The sequence below is a fragment of the Poecilia formosa genome, unplaced genomic scaffold (genome assembly GCF_000485575.1).
Source record: "Poecilia formosa unplaced genomic scaffold, Poecilia_formosa-5.1.2 Scaffold61, whole genome shotgun sequence".
NCBI classification, from domain to species: domain Eukaryota; kingdom Metazoa; phylum Chordata; class Actinopteri; order Cyprinodontiformes; family Poeciliidae; genus Poecilia; species Poecilia formosa.
In genome coordinates this window covers 2,258,824-2,280,979 of record NW_006800000.1, presented here as the reverse complement: position 1 = coordinate 2,280,979, position 22,156 = coordinate 2,258,824, and the positions used below count along the sequence as shown (strand labels likewise).

General features: G+C 37.6%; 1 protein-coding gene across 3 annotated transcripts in view; it reads left to right on the top strand.

Moving 5' to 3' along the window:
* galnt18b (UDP-N-acetyl-alpha-D-galactosamine:polypeptide N-acetylgalactosaminyltransferase 18b) overlaps positions 1-13,183 on the top strand; it is a 91,053-nt gene extending 77,870 nt beyond the window's left edge. For all 3 annotated transcript variants that reach the window (XM_007554112.2, XM_016672491.1, XM_007554113.2), the window contains 4 exons: positions 112-249; positions 3,614-3,709; positions 7,040-7,204; positions 12,449-13,183. In XM_007554112.2, the coding sequence (XP_007554174.1) occupies positions 112-249; positions 3,614-3,709; positions 7,040-7,204; positions 12,449-12,595 (546 nt within the window). In that variant the 3' untranslated portion in view covers positions 12,596-13,183. The remainder of the gene's footprint in view (positions 1-111; positions 250-3,613; positions 3,710-7,039; positions 7,205-12,448) is intronic.
* Positions 13,184-22,156: the final 8,973 nt, after the last annotated feature.

Below are 22,156 nucleotides of genomic sequence, written 5' to 3'. Positions count from 1 at the left end.
TCACTAATATGTTGCATGATTTACCTCTGGGCAAACCTTTTGAACTGTTTTGTTTTGTCTCTACATGCATGTCCATGTCTTTGTGTATGAATGCTCTTTCTTTTGATCCAGGACTCAGGGATTGATATCGGAAACATCTCGGAGAGAAAAGCATTGAGGAAGAGACTGCAGTGCAAAACTTTCCGCTGGTACCTGGTCAACATCTACCCCGAGATGAGGATGTACAGCGACACCATCGCATATGGAGTTGTAAGCTTTCCTTTCCTTCACAGCTTTAATCCCGTGTCTAAAATAAACCAGAACATGCCTATAGCTGTGCCCAAGCAAATCCTTTAAATCCACCATGCTGCTTTGATGATGCATAAATTTACTGCACATTTTACGTTGCTTTGCTTGCATGTTTTCATTGGATTTTTTTTGTTCTTTGCATTGATAAAGAGATAAATTAACTAAATCTAGCTTTATACGTGAAATACATTCCCTTGAAGGGCTTTGCAGCCATGTTTGACAGAAGTACTGACAGCCAGCAGGACAAGCTGGCTGCGCTTCTATTTACCCATTTCTAGTTGTTCTCAAATAGCTTTATTTCCACAGTCCTCCCACCTTGCATCAATACGATGCATCCTAACACAGACTGGCACACAAACTGCACTGTAAAAGCAGAGATTTTTTTTTTGTGTCCTATGGATATTTTTATATATTTTATAACCTGACATGCAGTGGACTTACACAGAGGAAGAATAAACCGGCGTCTTTAGAATAATTTGTTCAGTTGAGTTTACTTCATTATTCTACATTTGTCACAGGCAATTGATGGTCTGCAGTCGGTCCAGATGGCTTGAGGATTTGTTACATGCTGCTGAATGTTGACCTCATTTAATGCAAGAGAGAACAGGGTTTTGTTTTGTTTTTTTACTATAATCTATGATGACATTTTGTTGTTTAAGTTTTCCGCAGAACTAAAGTGAAATAATTCTGTCATGCTAACCTGTCTTGTGATTTTAATTTGAGTTGAGTTTTTTTTCTTTTTCTTTTTTTTTTTTTTTGCCAGGCATTGTGTTTTTTTTTCTTCTGGATATTTTGCAGGTTTAAATGAAGTATTATAAACATAAATTGAAACAAAAGTACCAGTTTAAGGAAACACATTCTCCTCTTAAATGTTAACTTTACTCTACGTTAACATTTAAGACCATGCAAGCAGTTTTGTAAATTGTTACTTTGGTTAATGTGGTTAAATAGATATCATAAAATTATTTCAAAGTATTTTTGCATTTATATCTTTAAAAAGTGCATAATGAAATACTTACATGAGAATAAGATAATTTAAAAATAGTTTTGCTTGAAATAACAATCTGGAAGGATTTTTATTTATTTTTTTAAAGAAATTACATGAAGGTACATGAACAATAAAGGATTCCTGAAACGGTTGAGGCTGAGTAGGCGCTATTGTATTTTGCTCCTATCTGATGTTTGGATAACTTAAAAAACAAAATAAAACAACAAATATTTTTATTGTTGCGCTCAATAGTTTAGCACCACAAAGGGCTTTGGAACTGAAAATTGTATTTTGTCAATATGTGGTTTTCCATATAACTGATTACTTAATTACAGGCCAAGCAATAAACTCAATTAAATTTTTTAATCAAGTCCCCCTACAAGTAATTTAGTTTTTTCTTTCTCCAAATCCTACAATGTGAGCTATAAATGATAACAAACCCATTTAAACCCATTTGAGGATTTCACTCTTTTATTGCTAAACCAAAAGAGCTCAAGCAATTAATGATGGGATGCCATTAATAAATCTCTAGACCCCTATGCATCGTGTTGCATCTTTATGGATTATGCTTCTCCTGCAAATACATGAGTTCCCAGGTAGTTTACAGGTCACGTGAATCCCAGGACACAAATTGTCCAGAACAACCAAAGCAGTTACTTTAACTTTCTCTAGTCATAATGTTTTGTGGTGTTTTATTAACCTGTCATGTAATCGTGCGTCTCCAGGCTTCGGTTACCCCGACCCTCCATCCTTGTCCCAGGAAGGCGAATATATGAGTTGTCATTTTAACTCAATCGTGTTTTTGTTTTTTTGCACTGATGATGTCAGAGCAGTTGAGTTGAATCTGAAGGTTTGTCTTAAACCTCTTTTATCACCAGACATCATTCAAACCTTTCATTGAAATACAACATTCATTACAGGAGCCCAAATGGGTTTTAAATGTGGCTATGCATTCACAGGTGTCAATCAGTTCTGTTTGTTTGCTGTTTTTTTTTTTTTCCCTTGCATTCAAAATGTCTGGTCTTGTGTTGTTTACCTAACAGTGAAGGTACCTGTGGGTTTGCTGATTATCAGATAGAAGTATTTATCTCCAATGCAAGCTGGGAGCTGAAATCATTCCCAGATGTGTTTTTATTATCACCCGTGTTTGCCTATTTTTCTCTCCTCTAAAACCACTATCCCTGCAGCTTCCCACTGTGCACTTTGTACCTTGCAATCAGGGAGACCTTTGTCATGACGAGCATGAATAATTTTCCTTTGGGCCTGGAAGACTGAGTCATGTTCACGAAGCGTATCTCATCTGATTTGCATTTTTATAACGCAAAATTGACTTTAAGCAGATTCTGAATACGTTTCTCATTTTGGATGTTCTAACCCACTCAAGCTTCTTCTGTACGTTTGAATTTTGATTCAGTTTTTATATTATGTGAATCACAGTTAAGGTGGGAGGCATGAACAGCTTTCATTCCCTCTGTGGCTGCAAACATTTTTACATTCTTGGAAACATTTTTATTACTAAAATAAACTGCTGAAAACTTAACGATCCCTCCAATTCAGATGGGGAATAATGCTCTGCAGGAATTAGGGGAATTTATGGATGAAGTGACCTCTGTCTGCATGTGTTGCATTGATAATTTACAAAGTAAATCCCACCCAGGTTCTGAAGTAACATGTTACAAACTATTTTTTTTTTCATTACTCCCATCCCCCGTGATATAATAAACTTCCTTCGTCGACACTTCTTTCTCTTTTTATGTTTTTCATTTCAATGATTTGTTGACAGACTTATGGATGACAACATAATACATAATTGTGACTTTTCAGACTTATTTAATAAAACAGGTGGACTGGGGCCTGTTTGTTGGATGATATCTTATTTACACAGGATTTTAAGGCCAAATTATTGTGTATGCTGGTTTTACCAGATTCTGGGGTCAGTAAGGGTTGAATTTTTTATTTTTTTAACTTCAATATTCTAAATATATCTTATAATAAAGTAACAAGTGTTTTACTGCCTGAAAAGAGTATTTTATTAGTTAGTTAATTTCTTTTTTTTTGTACTGCGTCCCATTAGATGGCTTTATTTGTTGCCAGACTTTATTTGTTGTTTCAGGTGACAAATAAAAACCAGTTTGCTGGATACGGTGGATTTATGAAGATAAACATCTATTAATCTGCTTTTCACCCAGTATGTAGAGTAAAAAATTAGACAGTGCGTCAGAAGTGGATGTGTTACTTGTTACAACATTTGTTACAAATATCTGGTCAAACAGAGTCACAGTTTTATACCTCTGTAAAACAATGTTCTTTTTTTTATGTACGTTTCTTTTTTGTCAGCTGAGAAACTCTCTGAAGAACGATCTGTGTCTGGACCAGGGACCCGACAACGACAACGTCCCCATCCTGTATCTGTGTCATGGGATGACACCACAGGTTGGAGCCCTGTCTTTATATCCTTCTTTCTCTCTGTTCTTCTGTGATACAACTTTAGTTTTTTTTCATCTGCCTCCATCGGTAGACTCTCAGAAAAAAAGCACTCCCTTGCTTTTTAGTAACTTTTAACAAAATATCATAATCAACTTCTCAGGACTTACTGAATAGAAATTGCATTTCCCCCCCCCCCAACAAAACTTACTATTAACATTATTGTGTTGTTTTCAGTTTTTCTGTCAGAAGATGTCTTTTTAGTAGAGCATTATAAGAGAGTAAAAACATTTAGACTAAATTTCAGCCCCGTAGTTTTGGAGATCATAACAGCTTGTTTATAAGAGGCGGGTTTTTTTCTCAGTTCTCATTACTCAATGTCCTAAACTCTCTGAACCGCTTGTTCCGGATATATTTCAGCTAAATAACCAGGAGTTTTAAGTGTTAGCAAAGCATGATAATCATTTATTTTCTCCTGCCTCTTCCAGCTCATATTGATTGTTCCATCCCATTACATCTGAACAGATTGCTTTCAGACATTGTTAAACTTTTCTAGAGACAGAGATCTCCCATTGTTCTGCTCAGTCAGAGGAATCTGCAGGACACATTTTCAGTCTTATTTCACCTGTGCTGATGACATCACAGCGGTGCAGATTTAAAACCTGATTCAAACTTACAGCCTCGTTCGGTGATTGCAAAACTTTTTTTCCGTTTTGTTCAAAAAATGAACACATCAGAAACAAAACAGAGATTTCTTTGGGGGGTGTTTTTTTTTCTTTTTTCACCACATTACATGTGCTGCTACACGTGATTCCTCACTTAAATAAAAGCAGATTAACGCTGGTTTGCCAGCGGATGTCATATCACAAAGACGTATCTTTGCCAGTAGATGTTTCATCCTCCCTCTGTTGTATTCTGAGTTTCTGTGGAGCTTCACCGTTCATCTATGTAGTCAAAATGTATCTGGTTATTCCTGGAAATGAAGGATTTGCATATAGAAATGTAACAGTATTTGTGAACCTTCTTTTGCAAAGCTAGCCGCTACATCTAACCTATGATCTGGATTTTTAAGGGTTTACCAACAACAGCTTCAGTTACTAACAGTGTGAACAGTATCACAATCTGCGTTTATAAATTCAGTTTGAAACTATTATTTTAACGGACACGCTATCAGCTCCTCTGATTGGGGGTCAGCATGATAGGCAACATTTGAACAAACAAAAAACGATTAGAGAGACCCCTTACTATTTCAATGACGATCTGACTTTATATGCGTGTTGAATGTGTTTTTCTTGTCTTGGTTTATTTTTATAAACTATACTGGGTTCCATTGACTCGTTCTCAGTCTAAATTAGTGAGACTTTTGAAGGAGAAGTTCGAACCACAGCCAAATGCTAGATTTATGCTGGTTCTTAGTTCTTTGAACATGTTTTCTGCTTCAAGTGGCTCATACTACAGTCAGCTCCCACCAGTGGAGACTTTTGCTGTGGGTCATGTAGGGAGTTGCCCAAGGCAAAACAATGTAAGTTGCACCAAGAACAAGTTTTCTATTGCTTTCTCTTTATGGGATCTGCCATCAATGGGAGTTTGCACTGAGAATAGGGAGATTTGGCTTCATGCTTTGACTGGGACTCACTGCATTTTCTCCCACCTCAGAATCAGAAAGGACCTCCTGTCATCAGCTGGGGATTCGACTGTTTCCAAGAAAACACTTGCCCTGGTGTAGCAATGCTGCTAGTTTGGTTTAAAAAACTCTTGGAGAGAGACAAGGAGACCATAAACTGCTTTGGATCATCTTTGAGTTTTAATGTTGCATCACCAAGAAGTATTAGATTCCATATTGATTTAACCTGCTCCACTGTTGACTGCGATGTTTTTTTTGTAGTATGTCATAAATGTGTCACTATAAGTAGCTTTTTCTTGAGCAAGCTTCGAGAACACCTCAGATATTGTGTTTAAGTAGTGGTTGCAAACAAAGGAGATAATTATGCTGGAAGAAACGCCGCATATGGAAGGAAGAGTATTGCCAAGCTTGCAGATTGTCAGCAGACGTATGACAAAAAAAAACAAAAAAAACATGGTCTTAAAGCCAAAAACAATAGACAAAAACGTCATACTCGGCCCGGCAGCCTGAGCTACTCCAAAAATGAGCAGCATAAGACAAAAGCCACACGAAAGACAGCTTGCTCATTGCTGTCTCTTAAAAACAAAAGTCTGGTGTGAAGGAGGCTCTTTTGGCAAAGAATGAGAAATAAGATTAGAGTGAAAGAATATCTACATATTTTTTGCTGCCAAAGAAAATAAGCAAATACCCCTCTAAATTGTTTTGGGTATATTGTGAATGATACATTTACTATAGTATCTTATTTTCCTTATTCGCTCCATATCATGCTTAATTTACTAACCAGTTAGTTCATGTTTTCATCGCTTTCATCAGTTTTTTACAAAAAAAAAAAAAGCAAAGACATATTTAGAATATTCAGAGCAATGCAGAGCAATAATATACAGTAAATTAGAAGCACACAGTATGCATGAAAAGGTTCCCTGTGACATTATTATTAATTTTCTTTGACTGTTCTTGCTAGTTGAGGTGGAGGCGGGCAGCTAATTTTGCCGGCTCTCAGCAGTGCACAGTTAGACACAGTGGTCCAGTCATCGTAGGCGTGTTACGCCCTTATAGCAGGTCATCTGCTAAATATGTGGGGTCATCGGATGATGAGTGGGAGAGAGAAAAAGAAGATAAAGTTCTGCCACATAAATTACTACTTTTTGCTTTAAGCTTCCCTGAGTATTTTTCTCTCTTTTTACTGACTGATTTAAAAAAATTTGTTCAACCACAAAAATGAACCCTGGACATTTTCTGTAAAATCAAACCCTCTTTCTGTTCTTTTTTTACTTACCTTCTGGATCTTAAATTTGCACACAGGAGTGAATTAAAAGACTCATTTGGCACTAAGAATTTATTGTTAATTGAAGTCAGACTACGGCAGGCTTTGTAAATACATTACACGGTTTTGCATTATTCTTGCAAATAATTTGCGGCTTTTTTTCCAGCTTATCATAAGAAAATTCCAACAGAATGAGTGTAATTACTTATTTTTCTCTCCTATCCTGAATAAATAAAGAGCCTGTTTGCATCACCTGGTCCTTTCTTATGTTCTATTCACCCAGGAGCGGGGTATTTTTAGCCTTAGATGTCTGTTTCATCCTTAATGACCTAGCTTCATTTACTGCACAGTTAAGCACCTTTATGGGCATGTGGAGCTCTGGGTGAGGGAGCAGCTAAATGTCAACGGTGAGCAAACACTTTTTCACTTTAGCATGTGGTCTCTCTTTCAGAATGTGTACTACACCAGTAACCAGCAGTTCCTTGTCGGACTGCTCAGTCCCACCGTTGACGACGACGACAACAAGTGCCTGGTGGATGTAAACGGCAGGCCACGCCTCATTGAGTGTAGCTACGCCGCAGCCAAGCGTATGAAGCTCCACTGGCTCTTTACTCAGGTGACGATTCCTAAAACATGCTGTCAACTTTACTACACTTTCACCTCCTCAGTTCAAATTGGCCAATCACGTCGGGCTTCCAGAGAAGAAAAAAGAAAAACAAGGTTAACGTAGACAAATATGTCAACATTTGCCATGCATATCCACATACATAATTTATGCTGACCAATCAAACGTCCTTATAAAACAGGTGCTTTTGAAGCAGACATCCTTTTTAGCTACAACACAAGATGGCTGCCAAAGAAGGCACACTCACATGGCAACAACCAAACTTATTAGCAGTACGCTGGCATGCAACAAACAACATAGCAGTGATTGCAAGACGAAGATTCATGAAGCCGTTCAGCTTTCCATCCAATTGCTCCATTCATGAGCAGAAGCTGCGTAATGCTTCGTTTGGGCTACTGCGCCACCTAGCAGACAGTGCATGTAAAACAGGTGAAGTGACTATAGTGACATGACATTGGGTATGATCTAAATTATCTTACTCTGCATTTGTGATACTATGTCTGGATCAAAAGGGAAAGTGAAAACTGAGAGGACAGACCACTGCAAAGTCAATGGGCTAATACTACTTTGCAACCGTGCCTCAACACTTGCCTATAATATAGAATAGTAAGAGAAGAACTTAGTGATTTTAAAAGTTTTGCTAGGAACTACAGCAGTTCTCCTGGCCTGCACAGACTCCTTAAAACTGTTTACTCTAAAAACACCTATGGTTAAAGTTTTTTGTATTCTTTTTTTTCGTGGCAGGTGCTTGAAAATATTGGATTCCCATTTTATGGAGCCGTTTATTTTGTGAGTCACTGAAACTATGCATTTGAGATTTCAAGCTTTGGAACTATAAGCTATTTTAACAGAACCAGCGGACATCTCACTGCATACCCGATAATAGCAATTAAGCTGGTAGATACATTTTGTGGCCTCTGAAGGCTGTCATTGCCGCAGTAATCACAGCCTTCCGTTTCTCTAGCAGTAAGATGTGACTTATTCCATGTAAGTGCTCTGAAATTAGGCCTGTTTTAGAACAAAAACATCATCCTTCTGACCTTCTCGACGTTGCACTGCCACCGCTCATTTGTCTGCCTGGTTTTACACCGTCATCGGCAGAAAGCTTTTTCATGCTCGAGCTCGGATGTCACAGATCTTCACACTGATCTTTATTTTAGTTAGCGCTGCATAATGCAGTAAGCGCTGTGGGAGCGTGTCAGCGAGGCTGAAGCTTATCATGTCTCCGAAATGTGGCATCAATTATTGACATGGTTGTGACTGCACATGTGCAAAGTGTTGAACTGAAACGGAAATAGATCGCTTTGATGCAGCCAAAGCAACTTTACGAAACAGAAGGATCTGCAAAGAAAAGGAGAGGGTTTATTTGATCTCGTTACAAATACCACACCAGTCTGCAGGAAACCTTCATGACTCAAGATATTTTAATCTTTTTCCATTAAAGCTGCAAGATTGTTTCTCTTCTTTTAGTCACCACGAAATCCACTTATTGTGATTGACTTTAAGTTGTGCTTTGCAGAATGAATGTAATGTGTATAGATGTGCACGCAGATTAGTCAGACTTGTTTGATTTGAAGGAATGCCTTTTTATTCATTACATACAAATACCCATTGTTCTACCAGGAAGACAGAAAATCCAGTTTAAACCCCACAGACTGTGGCATAAATTAGATCTTCTCACGTTCACTGATCAGCAAATATTTGGAGACTTGTACGAACAAAGGAGCAAAGCTGCAACTCAGCATTTCATTGTACAGACTTAGTCATTCAGAGTTTCATTTTGGACTTGCTCCTCACGTTTGAAAAATTATCTCTCAATTCTTGAAAGTTGAGCGTGAAAACTTTAAATGAGAGCTGACAAGTTAAATTTGTGAACAATAGGAAAGTTGTGCAATGAAATCCTTCTGAATGACGTTTTTTTTCATTACTTGATATCTTTCTGTAAATAGTGACATTGTCAATGTTAAGAAAAACTCAACTGTCCTGCTATGATCAGACTTTCAAAATGTGATCAGCATAGTGCAACAAAACTATACTTTCCACTTGGCAACTTTTGCATTTACTCTTCTTAGTTTCTAATACGTTACTGAAGACAAATTAAAATAAAACTTTTAAAAATATTTTCTAAAAGCAACTATTACTGTAGTGTATTTTTTTCATTAACAGATGTACAGTAATAATAAAACTGCTAAGTGATGAAGTGTGTTATTTCACTGCATGCTTTTGCAAAATATAACCTGACAAAAAACATTATCGAGAAAAAAATAGCTTTGTTTTTGTATATTTTGTCGATGACATCACAAGAGGCACAACAACCAGTAAAGGTAATTTTCTGCTTTTATTATTGACTGAGACAGTGTCTGTCAGGGCCAAGTAAGGTCCATAACAAAGACCTGAGAACAAAGTGTGTTACAACAAAAGAAACCTATTTTAAAGAAGCGTGAAAGAATATTTTTGCAACTTTTCATAATCAGATTCAGGGCTGATGTCTGCAGTAAACAGAAAACAATATTTTCTATGCATATGTTTCAAGCAGACAGTCATTGCTTCAGCTTTCGTAACCTTTCCTTCCTACAAATTCCATCAGCATGAGTCATTGCTGGAAGAACTTATGGGTATCAGTGAATGTAGCCAATATTCAAGAAGCTACAGCCCAAGCAGAATTCAAGCTAATTTCATGTTTATGTCTTTATATTAATTTTGTTGATTCAAATTCTGGAAACCTGTCTTGGGTGAACTCTGCCTGTTCCTTTATGTACCTCCTTGTCCTGTCAGGGTCGACCCTGCAAGAAGTAGGGGGTATAGTGGGCGGGTTGAGTGGGAGGACGGACGGACAGATGGACACTAGGAAAGAGTGCAGCTAAGTGTCAGTGAGTCGTGGTTGCATGTAGGCATAAGTGATGAGTTTCTTTGTGTATGATAAAGGTGTATAATAAAAGTCTGTGCAAGCTTCCTTTCAACTTTGTGGTGATACACCAATAAAGCACATCATTATAACCACTATGGACATCTTTATTGGTCTACGCCTGTGCAGTGCAATACTCAACAATCTGTGAGGGACTGTGTATTCTGATACCAAACAGGATTAACTTATTTAGTAGTTTCAGTTACTGTATTTCTTATTCAGTTCAATTCAATAAGTTTATTTATATGGCATCAATTCATATTAAATGTAATGTTGGGGCACTTAACAAAAAAATAATAATAATTTCAGTTTTATCACATAAATTCCAGTTGTTCCTAGTTATCAAACAGTACATTAAGCTCAGTTAATTATTTGAAATAGTTTAAAACATTTCATCTAAGGAAACCCAGCAGATCACACACATCAAGTCATTGACTTTCAGCATTCATTCCTCCTGGACAAACATTTAGTGACGACAGAAAAGTGTTGTTGTCTTTAAAGTAATCCCTCATATCGAGCATGCATGTAGTGATAGTGGAGAGGAAAAAACTCTTTAATGGTAAGAAACCTCCAGCAGAACCTGGCTCAGTACAAGCAGTCATATGCCACCACTGACTGTTCACTCAGGCTTAACGTTTCTCTCCACATCCATCAGTGCGCTTTGGCCTCCCACACTGTTGCCAGTTCACAACTTTCACTTCCTTCCCTTGCAGCACATTTGATAGATTCTGACCACTGCAGACAGAAAACACCCTCTCATGACTTGCTGGTTCATCCACTTTGAAGACCCAATGAGTACTTACTGCCTTGTACATCATAACTAAGACTGTGTTCACACTGCAGCCCAAAGTGACCTAATTCAGATTTGTTTGTGCCTTAGTGCGACCTGAATCTGATCGTTTCACGATGGTCTGAACAACACAGGTCGGAATTTTTGTGAATGCAACTCTGACCACTCGGATAGCCGATACATATCCAATCTTTTCAAACATGACCTGAATCTGTGTGGCCAGGGTCGCATACATCTGACCTGAACATCGATACTCGACAAACGTCATTATTCTGCATCCTGATACGAGCAACCAGGAAGGAAAACAACGACGACGGACAATAATGAGGATTAAGTTGTTTATCTCTTGGCTCCGGACAACAACTTCAAAATCATAAGCTATGCTCCATCGATAGCATCCACGTTTACTTCCGCAAACACTGAACACGCTCTCTATCTGTGACATTATTGCGCCCTCTTCTGCGCATGCAGGACACTTTCAGGTCGTTTCCAGTTCACACTGGAGATCACATACAAGTCGCATATATTTGGAACGACCTCGCCAAAAAAGTCCAATTTGACAAAAATCTGAATTGGGTCACTTCAGGCTGCAGTGTGAACGTAGCCTGCCTAACGGGTGACAGGTTTAAGTGATAATCATGATTGACTTTACCCATCAGAGTCCAAAATGCTATGATTGATTGGTGCAATGTGTTTGTCTGTATTCTGCTCTTGTCGGATGGCCATTTGGTTTAAAGAGACAAAACAAGTTAAGGTCTTAATAGATTGTGGTTTACTGGATGCATTGATTCACGATTTGGCACAAGCCGTCCGCACATAACGGTCCATAAATAAAGGATTGCAGCATTTGCTGTGAATCTGTTACGTATTATAAATATTGTTGGTGCTTTCACAGAAAAGCCAAACTTGTGTAGAAAAACACCAAGAATAATTTATATCACAGTCTTTATAAGCTGTCACATTCTTGTGCATTTTTCCTCCCACACCTTTCAGATCCCCTTCAGTGAAGAGCAGAGCTCTCTCTGTACAACTCTCTTAACACTGTATTGACTGCTAAAGGCCTCCTCTTTGGTCAACCCTGACACTGTAATAAGGAACTACTGCTTCATTTGATCAGAGCTCGGTGTAGGGCTTTTAGCCATATGATGGGCTCTTTCTGTTCAGACTCTGGCCATCATATAGCTATAGACTGTTTTATTCTGCATCTTTCTTTAGCATTTTTTGTATTATCCGTTAAATCCTAATATTGAAATTTTGGCCCTGAACGTAAACATGAAGTCAGTTCCCTCCTTCACTACATGTTTTCATTTTGTCAATAATCTGAGAAAGTGTGTTTCCTATTCTTTCTGATTCTTTGCCTTTAACTATGTTGGCATTATCTGTTGGGCCCGACGAGGAAGGCACTTCTGCAGTTTACATTGATATTCCTTAACAGCAGTGTGGGTTTAGAGAGGGGAAGTTGCATTCTGCTCAAATTGCTCTTCCCGAGCCCAGCACAATTCTAACTAGCCTGCTTTTATCTTTTTTTTTTTTTTTTCAGGGAGGATCTATTCAGAACAGAAAATCAAAGAGATGCCTAGAGCTTGTGGTGAACAGCGACAATGAGTTTGGCTACCAACTGGCTCTGCAGAAATGCACCGGACAGAAATGGTTCATCGCAAATGTGTTGTTTAGCAACTTGCTATGATCGTGTGCCGAAGGAAAATACTGGAGTCTTTTTCAGAGTACGTTTTGTGTGTATCTGGCTGCATATCAGCGCTGTGTGAAAAGGATAAGAAGCAGGAAAGCGCTGCATGGTTGGATAAGTTCATTTTGAGCCATGATGTCCTCTGATGAGCGGCCATCATTTCATCCTAAATGTTAAACATTTTATTTCACCAACGAGATCAGCCATAGGTTGCAGATATTTTGCATACTTGACAAGATGGTATATTTAGTATATTTTATGGTAAATGTATTTTAGTCAGATTTCCGTTGACCTGCTTTTTTTTTTTTTTTTTAAATTTGCTACTGTGTAGCAAGCTTTCGAAACCTGTAATTATTTTTATTTTAGTGTCTCAGGTTTGTAGATTTACTACTCAATGAAGCTGTACAGTTGTGAGAAATGTTGGAATAAACTGGGACATGATATTTTATAAATGTTAAAAGTTTTCTTATATGTATATCAGTAAAAAAAAAAAAAAAGATGAGAACTACTGAGTAAAAGTGCCTTTTATATTTGTTGCCCAAAGGTGTGTGATACCATTACTGAAATTAAAAGTATTCAAAACTACAATTCATCTCTATAGTTTGCTGTTCATTTTATTAATTAGATTAGTTTACGTATATTTACCTAGTGACATATTTCAAAATGTGTATGTAGCTTAGTGTGCTCCAAGGCTTGGAAAGACACAATAAAAAAAATTCACATGACCTTAAAGAAAGCAGAGCTAATTTTGTACTAATTTTGGTTTTTCTGCCATTTATTCAGCCTCCTGAACACACCAAAACGATCACTAATACAGAACCAATAAACAACCCAGAGACATTACATTTCAAAGATCATGTGGCCGGTTAGGATATGACAACCTGGTGAAGTCTGCTTGTTTGATTTTCTTTTTGAGATCATACCCTCTAGCTACTTTTTCAGGTAAGTCTTGGTGGCATAGCGGGTTGGATCCATTTTTGCCTTCAGACATGCCTTCCTCCTTCACCGTTTTAGATTCAACAAGCTGTGGTAAACATCCTTCCTCAGAGATTTTGGTTTATATTGACGGTTGCTGCAGATTTGTCAGCTGCACTTGAGGAGAATCCTCTACTAGATTGAAATCTGGTGATTGCAGAGGCCCCTGGAGTACAATGAAGTCGTTGCCAGTTTAAGATGTTTTGAGCTTTGTGACATGATGCATTATCTTGCTGGAAGCATCCGTCAGCGTATGGGCGTACTGTGGTCCTAAAGGGATAGAGATGTTCAATAACAATCTTCAGGTTGCCTTTGGCTTCTTAACGGTGCTCAATCTTTCTCAGTTTGAACTTCTTCAGCATGTTGTGTTTGCCATGTCTAGAAGAGAAAATGCAATGAGTTGAATTCGTGATTTACTGAATTGTGTTTACAAGTAAATGTCAGGGTATACCTAAAACACTGACTGGTGAGTACATGCAAGACATTGTTCATGGTTTTGTGGCACTAGTGGACATTATTCATTAGTAGCTTGACATGAAGAAGGGCAGAGAGAGTAGGAGAAGGCATGCAGGAAATCAACCTGAGGCCGGGAATCAAACTTGTTATTAGTGCATAATAATATAGTCTCACCTGCTCTAACACTGACTGACATGGCCTCCAATGTTTATTTTGTATTAGATAAACTATTCTGATGAGCGTCACTCATCTAGCAGGTTAAAATGAGGCATGTTTGTGATACAACAGTGTATGAGCTGCACCTGCCTCCTGTTACGCTACACAGAGCCAAAAGTTGGATGGATGGAACAAATGGAAAGTCCATTTAAACTGGGTTTTATTTTTGCCCTCCTCCAAGTTTCCACTTCGTCTAAAACACCAGCATAGCCATGGTCAACATAATGTTTTGTTTCAGCCTTGGCTGCGTCGTCTTCCAGCTCTGTTCTTCACGGCCATCACCTGAAGGCGAGGTCTTTGTTTCAAATCTCACCGAGCCCTAGCTTTTCTGTGTAGCCTGTGTGTTCTTTCTGTTCATGCCCATGCTTGTTAGAAGTACTTTGATCAACTCCTACAGTCTAGAAGAGTACATATTATGTTAAGGAGTAATTATAAGACTTGGAAAATACATAGTTGTGTTGTCTCATATCTTTGCTTGTCTCGCTCGTTGCACACTGATTTGAGGGATATTCTCCCTCTGCTTATCCAAGAAACAGAAAACAATTGAAGTTGTCTTGAGAGCTTGACGTTTCATGATAAGACTTTGTAATGCTTCAGTTATTTTGAAAAAATTAACATTTTGTCATTTATAAGTTATTTTACAGTCATTTCTGCATGTGCTAAAGTATCTTTTTTTTTTTCCAAATATGTTGAACTAGATTGTAACTTTATTTTTGCTTAACAAATCAAACATATACAGACTACTATCTTTTACAGAGGCAGCCTTCGGAGGGAGTCATGACGGTGATGTCTCTTTTTAAAAATGGCAAACGCAGAGGAGAGAAGCTGAGAACTGGAACAGCTTTCTGCTGCGACTCCTGGTGCACCAGGGGTGGAGACGAGCAGCACAGCATGTTTTCAACATGCCGGTCCTAATTACCTTCCACATTCAAGTAGAGCTTGGCAAACCATAGCATTAAATTTACATGGAAACCCACCGTCATCAAAAGGACCACCCTGCTAATGTGTTCTAATGTATGCCATAAGAGCAGCTCTGCATGTGCAAATCTGTGAGTGAAAGAAAAGCGTACGCCCATGCACTTTACTTACATCTTCATGTGGCTGATCGCTCGCCTGCTGGTGTGCTTTCCAAACAGCACTTTTTAGCTTTGAACTACGCTGCACAGGGAATATGTGCCACTGATATTGTCATTATAAGATGCATATTTTTCACCCTGGCTGCTTCAGCACGTTATCTTGTACTAAAAATGATAAATGCTGAGGCTGGATCTAAAAACGTGCTTCTCTTTACTGATTGTCTGCCACCGAAGAGAATGCAGTTCCTAGAAATGTGAAGAAATGGCTGCGGCCAACTGGCTCGTGCTGTTAGGGAGCTGTGGAGATGTCTCTGCATGCCCACGAGTCACATCTAATATCTCAGAAAAGTGCTGGCCCAATTTTGATCAAGGCAGGGTTATAATATCTCTGTCCTCCCCTAAGAACTCGTTTTTGCCAAATGACTGTCTTTGGCCTGTCTCGGTGGAGAAGTACTGACGTTTAGCTTGTCTAAAGCGGAATTAAATTTTGACAGAAGTTGTTTTACATCCGTTTATGTTTTTTGCAGAAATATACTTTGTTTAAAAGATTGCAAAGGCTCATGGCATGAACCAAAGGAGCACAGAGTGCTCATAGAGTATCATATACACATTTTAAATTTAAAGTAAGGGTTGTCCTGACACTTTTGCTCTCTCTGTAGCTGAGAAAGTGTAGTGCAGTAGATGTCAAAAACAGCAACCGAGAAAGCAGTGAAGCCATTGTCTAAATTAAATTATAATTAACTAATAGTGCAGGATCACTTCTGATGCTGTCGCAAATTCAATCTCCCATTAAATTCACAATTTAACTTATATTCGAAATAGTACAGAAGTGATGTGGGAAATTTTTATTTGGCCTCCAAAATCAATAGATCATATCATTATAAAAATATTTTGGTTTCAAAACTTGCGGTGCTTATTGCACACCAGTTAGAACGGTATTAGTTCTGTGGTCATTTTCAAACTTTTTCTATAGCACTGGCATGACATTTATTTTAGTTTTTATTTTATTTTTTTTAAGACAACTTTATTTCCCAATATGTCACACCATTCCCTTTTCCTTTAAAAATAAAACACAAGTCGTCTCCCATATCTTATTGTGTTCCATTTATAATTCATCTTTAAGCCTCTTCGGGGAGCAGACTCTGAAAGGCAGCCTACCACATCTCGTCATTATTTTCTGCACTAGACACGCAGAAACATAAAACATGAAGGAATACGTTGGCAGAAGTCATGATGTGATCAGGGGAATCACCTGAGTTTTAAATAGTACATGGAAAAGGGAAGTGGCCTGTCAGAAGCGAGAGTATCTGTTTCCCTCCTAGGATGCAAGAAGGAAGGAAATTTCCTCTGCTGTCTCTCATGAAGGAGAGCCACAGACAGCTGAGGGGAAGCTGTCAGTACTGCAGGGCATGTGAGACATCAAAAACAGATGCAGAAACTGGGAATTGTTTTAGCTAGTGCTTCTCTATTGAAAATAAACATAAAGCCTTGAAAAGATTAAATGACTTGTCATTTAGAATCTATGGCTCCCCAGCAGAGAAAAGCAGATTTCCCTGAACAGTCGTGGGTGTTATATTTGTCCCTGAAAGGAGGTACATATGGGTATATATATACTTGTTAAAAAAATTTTCTGAATGATAAATTAAAGTTTTAGTTGTTAGCATGGCTCAAATGAGCAAAAATAATTTTGAGAGATACCACCAGGCCTCAAAGTATAGCTGAACAAATCATCTGAAAAGATATGACAGGAAGCAATTGCCTTCACGTGCAGTTTAATCTTTGCCATTTACTTTTTACACTCAAGTGTTTTGACCTATTAAATTGAATGAATTGACTGATCTGTTTATTTCTATGTATCCCAGTCTGTGTTTTAAGTAGAGGAACATTATGGGATTTGCGGTAATGAAAGTGAAAATCTCGAAAAAATAATAATACAAAGAAACAACTTCTGTTTCTCTTATTGCAGATGTTAGAGGTACCAGTGCTTTAACAGGAAAATACTGTTGGGCTGCATGTGGCTCTGTCCCAATGGTCCAATTCAATCTTCCATTAAATTCACAATGTAACCTGCAAAATCCACAAATATTCCTAATATATTAACTCCTATTAAAACAGAGCTTCTGTTTTGCAAGATCACATTTCATAGCTACACAATGCTCCGTCAGCACTTAGTTTGAGGTTGAAAACAGTATTGGATAAAAGTGGTATTTTTATTTGAATCTTATGACAAAAATAAGCATAAACTCCTCCAAGAAGTGCCTGCATCCTCATTTCTCTCCAACTTATCTACAAACACAATATGTATGTGAGAAATATTTGTAATGTTTAATGACTTTTTATATAATTGTGGTCCATGAAAACACATGGGATTTTTTTTTTTTTTCAATGCAGGAAACCTCATGGGGTTCCACTCAAAACAAACTTTTATGCCACCCAAGATCTCAAAATATGAGAACCATTAAACCTCCTCAGTTGCTATGCAGAAACAGTTTTGCTTGGATGCCTGTTGGCATTTATGTACATCCTTTTTTTTCAGTTCGTCAACTTGAGAAAAGTCTATGGAATAGTTTAAATAAAACAAAACAATTACAATATAATCCACTTTATTACATGGACTGTGAAGGTTTCCCCAACAATCTGTTTGCCCTGATGTTCACAGTGAAAGGGACCTCATAGTTGCTGCTGCTCTCTGAATTCAAAACATATTGCTTAGGCACTAAGGACTGTGAAAAACTCCTGGCTCTCTGATGTTGTTAGAAAGTCATTACAGCTTTATAAGCCCAGTTAACCTCATGTTGGTCCATGAAAGGCTGCTCAGCAGAAATTCCTCTGGGGATAAAATATCAGTCACTCTCAAAAAGCAAACAAGCCAGCAAAGCAAAAAAAACAAACAAAAAACACATGTAATAGTGATGAACTCCAAGTTTGCAGGTGATTGAAAAGATTCATATTGTTCTTTTACAAAACAGAAGTATAAAAAACAGTTTGGGTTTAAAGAACCTGAAAAAACACATTCATATGAAAAAAAAATCTAATTTAATTGTATTATATTTGGGTTGCTTTTCTTCTAAACTGTTGATATTTTACACATTTCCCTTCTGACCAGGTATTCTTTAGGTGTTTAGAATATGCTTACATAAAAATTATGCAATTCAGTGAAATAAAAGTGGGGGGAAGAAAAAATCCATAAACAAGTAAAAAAAATGTACTTATGAATTACCTTTTTGATCTGATTCTGGGAGACATTTTAAATAAATTAAGCAAAACAAACAAGGCAAAACAATTCAGTAATGAACACTAAACTGCTTTGAAATAAGAACACTTGTGAAAATTATTATTATGAACATAATGACTGTATATTCTCTCCAAAAATAATTATTGATAGAATTCACAAAAAATAAAACATAATGAAGAAACACAAAACCAGGTGTTAGCTGCTGTTAAACCATCAGTACTCTCTTCTGCTCACATGTTGCCTAAACAGCAGAGTTGTAATAAGAAAAAAAAACTTCTCATCATTTAGTTCTCACTTTAAATATTGCAAAAAAAAAAAAAAAATCTTCACAAGCTTATTTTTCATTTTAAATCACGCAGATTTGGAGAAATATGTGTGTGAAGGTCATTCTTCTGTCTAGTTCCAGAGGTAATATCTCCAGTAATTTCCCCAGGTCAGTCAATGTCTCTTTTCTTGTTTGGTGCCAAACTGCAGCCTCACAGCACACAGAGCAGCTCCTTGTTACTACAGAAAACGAAATAATGGACTCTGCAAAGCAGAAGTGTACCACAGACGCAGTGGCTTCGTAAGGGTTCAACACGTCTTCAGCCATGCAGTGTTTTAATTTCCTCTTCAAGTGGACAAGTTGAAGGCTAAAAAAAGTTTACTTGTACATTTCATGAAGTGAGTTCAATTGAGCATCGCCGTAACATTTTCAACTTTGTCTTTCCCTCTTGTAAGAGGGATGAGCACAGATTTTAAAGAAGATTAATTGCCTGTACAGCCTGAATCACTCTCTACATTACTTTTATTACTCCTGTTATATCCAGTCAGTGAGAGGATGTAGGCTGTGACATTTTATCGATTCGATCTTGCGTTTGACGGTGATGGATGAGCTCCCATTTAGAGGTCCATAAATCAGATTAAACAGTGAAAATCAGTATTGACTTTGGAATCTGCAGCCTGTTTGCTTTTGCATTTTAGTAGCTTCATCATGAGGCTAATCCGACATCTTTGGAAAATCTGAGTTTCGTTCCATATTTGAATCAGCAATCGATAATGTCTTAATTACCTGTTTTGTTTCAAATGTATACCTTCATTTGGTTATGCTTGGTCAATATAAGCTGTGCCAAACCTTTTAAAAGGGAAACTACTTTCCTGTTCATTTATAAACTCATGCTGTTTGTTAAAGCTGCTGCACTAGAGTTTTGTAGTATTGATGTTGCTCTGTGACTGTTTTGGTGAAAGTTGTTTGCAAAAATATGTACAAAAAATCCCCCACATGTATAAAACATAAAACATTGACATTTATAAAATAAGACATGAAAAAGGTTACTCCCAGTCCTACCTTCTGAGAAAACTGTAGAAGCAGTTTTTGAAAGTATAAAGTCTCCATGTCCTGCATTACAATGTTTGCATTGGATCCAATGCAAGCATTGGATTATATATATTACATATATAATACATATATAATATATTATATGTATATATATATATAATATATTATGATATATATTTCATAATATATCACAGTCATATTTATAACGTAGGAATATGAAAGGTTTTGTAATGTGAAAGTGTATTGTGCAAACATGGAAAGCATGATGCCAGAATATGAAAAATGTCATGCTGTAATGTGTTATTTTTTATTCTTTTTTTTTTCTTGTTTTGCATGGGTAGAAGCTCCTGCTTCAACATTTAACTATAAAGTGAATGATAAAACTCCAAAAACATCACTGTACTATCCGTCAAGAACAGATCCATTGCCATGATCTGTAGCTACTCTGCTGCCAGTGAAAATGATTGTTATAACAATATAGCCGTAACACACATTGTCACTTGTCACGCAGAAAATAAACCTTTAACCTAAAATGTTTTTCCTGCATCCTGACCTTTATCATCTATTTAATCCATACGTGCGTTTTGCTAGAAGGCATTTAGCAAACTCTACACTGTTTCTGCTATTTTCAAAACGAATTTATTATTTCACCATTCAAACAATTTTTAAAAGAGAAGCAGATATTTCAAACAAGCAGGAGGTAAAAGTACTTCCTCATGAACAACACGTCAAAATGCCATCAGGATCATTCTCAGTATGGCATGGCAAGTAATTGTTCTTAGCATGTCCTTGTGAGCAATATGTGTTTCCATATTTTAAGGTTACATATTGGGATTATTCTAAGTGTAAATGTGAAGTAACTGCTGGCAAACGGACTCAGTTTTTATACCCACGAAGCATTTATGTGCATCGAATAAAATGTTTTTCAAATCTACTTGACCCAGGTCTGCACAGATACACTAGAAAATCATTGTTAAAAAGTGAACATTTTTCACCGAAAAAAGCTCCTTCTATGTGTCAGATCTCTGTGGTCAAGGCCCTTATTAAATGCCTGGGAGCTATATGTTGATGCATTGACCTTGAATTAAATCTTACGAAACCCACAAGTAATTTAACTGAGTGTCAATAATTCTTGTTTCTTCTGTCGAATGCTCCCGCCGTACAACCAGTCTTCTGCAGCAAAAGAACAGCGAATGGACAATAATTGAATGGCCTTCAAAAATGCACAGTTCGAAAATCCGTCAGAGTGAGGAAATGCCTCCTGCAGACAGAGGTTGTGATATTTTGTCTCTGTGAAAGATTGCGTGTCAGACCTCACAGAAACGAGGTGAGCCAAAGACAGCATGGGTTAATCAAAATTTAATCACACTTCAAGGACCGACTCAGTCTGTGTCTGTCACACCTTCCGCATATCGGGCTCAAGCAGACACATACAGTAGCTGCTGTTTCAACAAACTCACAGAGAATAACTGAACCCTGACACGCCTGGCCTGAGACAACTGCAGTAGTTGAAAGGAGAAGACCTTGCTTCCTCCTAACAATGTCCTATCACCTCAATCTGGATTTAAAGTCTGCCCTCATACCGCTGCAGCACTGTCAAGAAAGACATCATGTGGGTATTAGTGCAAAACTTTATTTCCATTCTGGTCCTACCACACAGAGAGCTATGCTCGACACAGGATCCAGCAAACAGAGTGACAAAGGTTATACGGGTGGCGTTCATCCGCTGCATCTCAAATACGGTCTGACACATTTGAAACGCACAGCTTTAAAGGGTCAAAGCTGGATTCAACAGCTCTTCTCTGAATACAGATTATTTAAAAAAGAGCTGGTCATTTGTGAAATCTCTGCCTGTTAAAAAAAAAAAAAAAAAGAAAATCACACCTTTGTAATCTTTTGGGTTGTTCTTCATGACTGACGGCTGGTCATTTCTTTGTGAAAATGATAGCAGGGTTCTTTCTGTTAAATCTGAGCCAAGGAATGTGCACCGCGAGTATTAAAAAGCTAAAAGAGAAGGCTTACGTTTGATCTGTAACATATCGGCATTAGATTAAAAGGAATTCTTTACAGTTCCTTCGTCTGAGCCACTTTTGAATATAATGCTCGTGATTAGTGTGTTTGCCTTTCAAAGCACAGAACAAACGTTCTGACCCAGCTGCAAAATGAATCACTGCTGGCAAACAGCAGCTGTCAGAGCAGATGGAGAGCTCTGATTTGGTCTGAGCTCTAAATGGAGAGAAGATCGTTTTTATGGCCACCTGACTCTGGACCTATCAACGCTACTC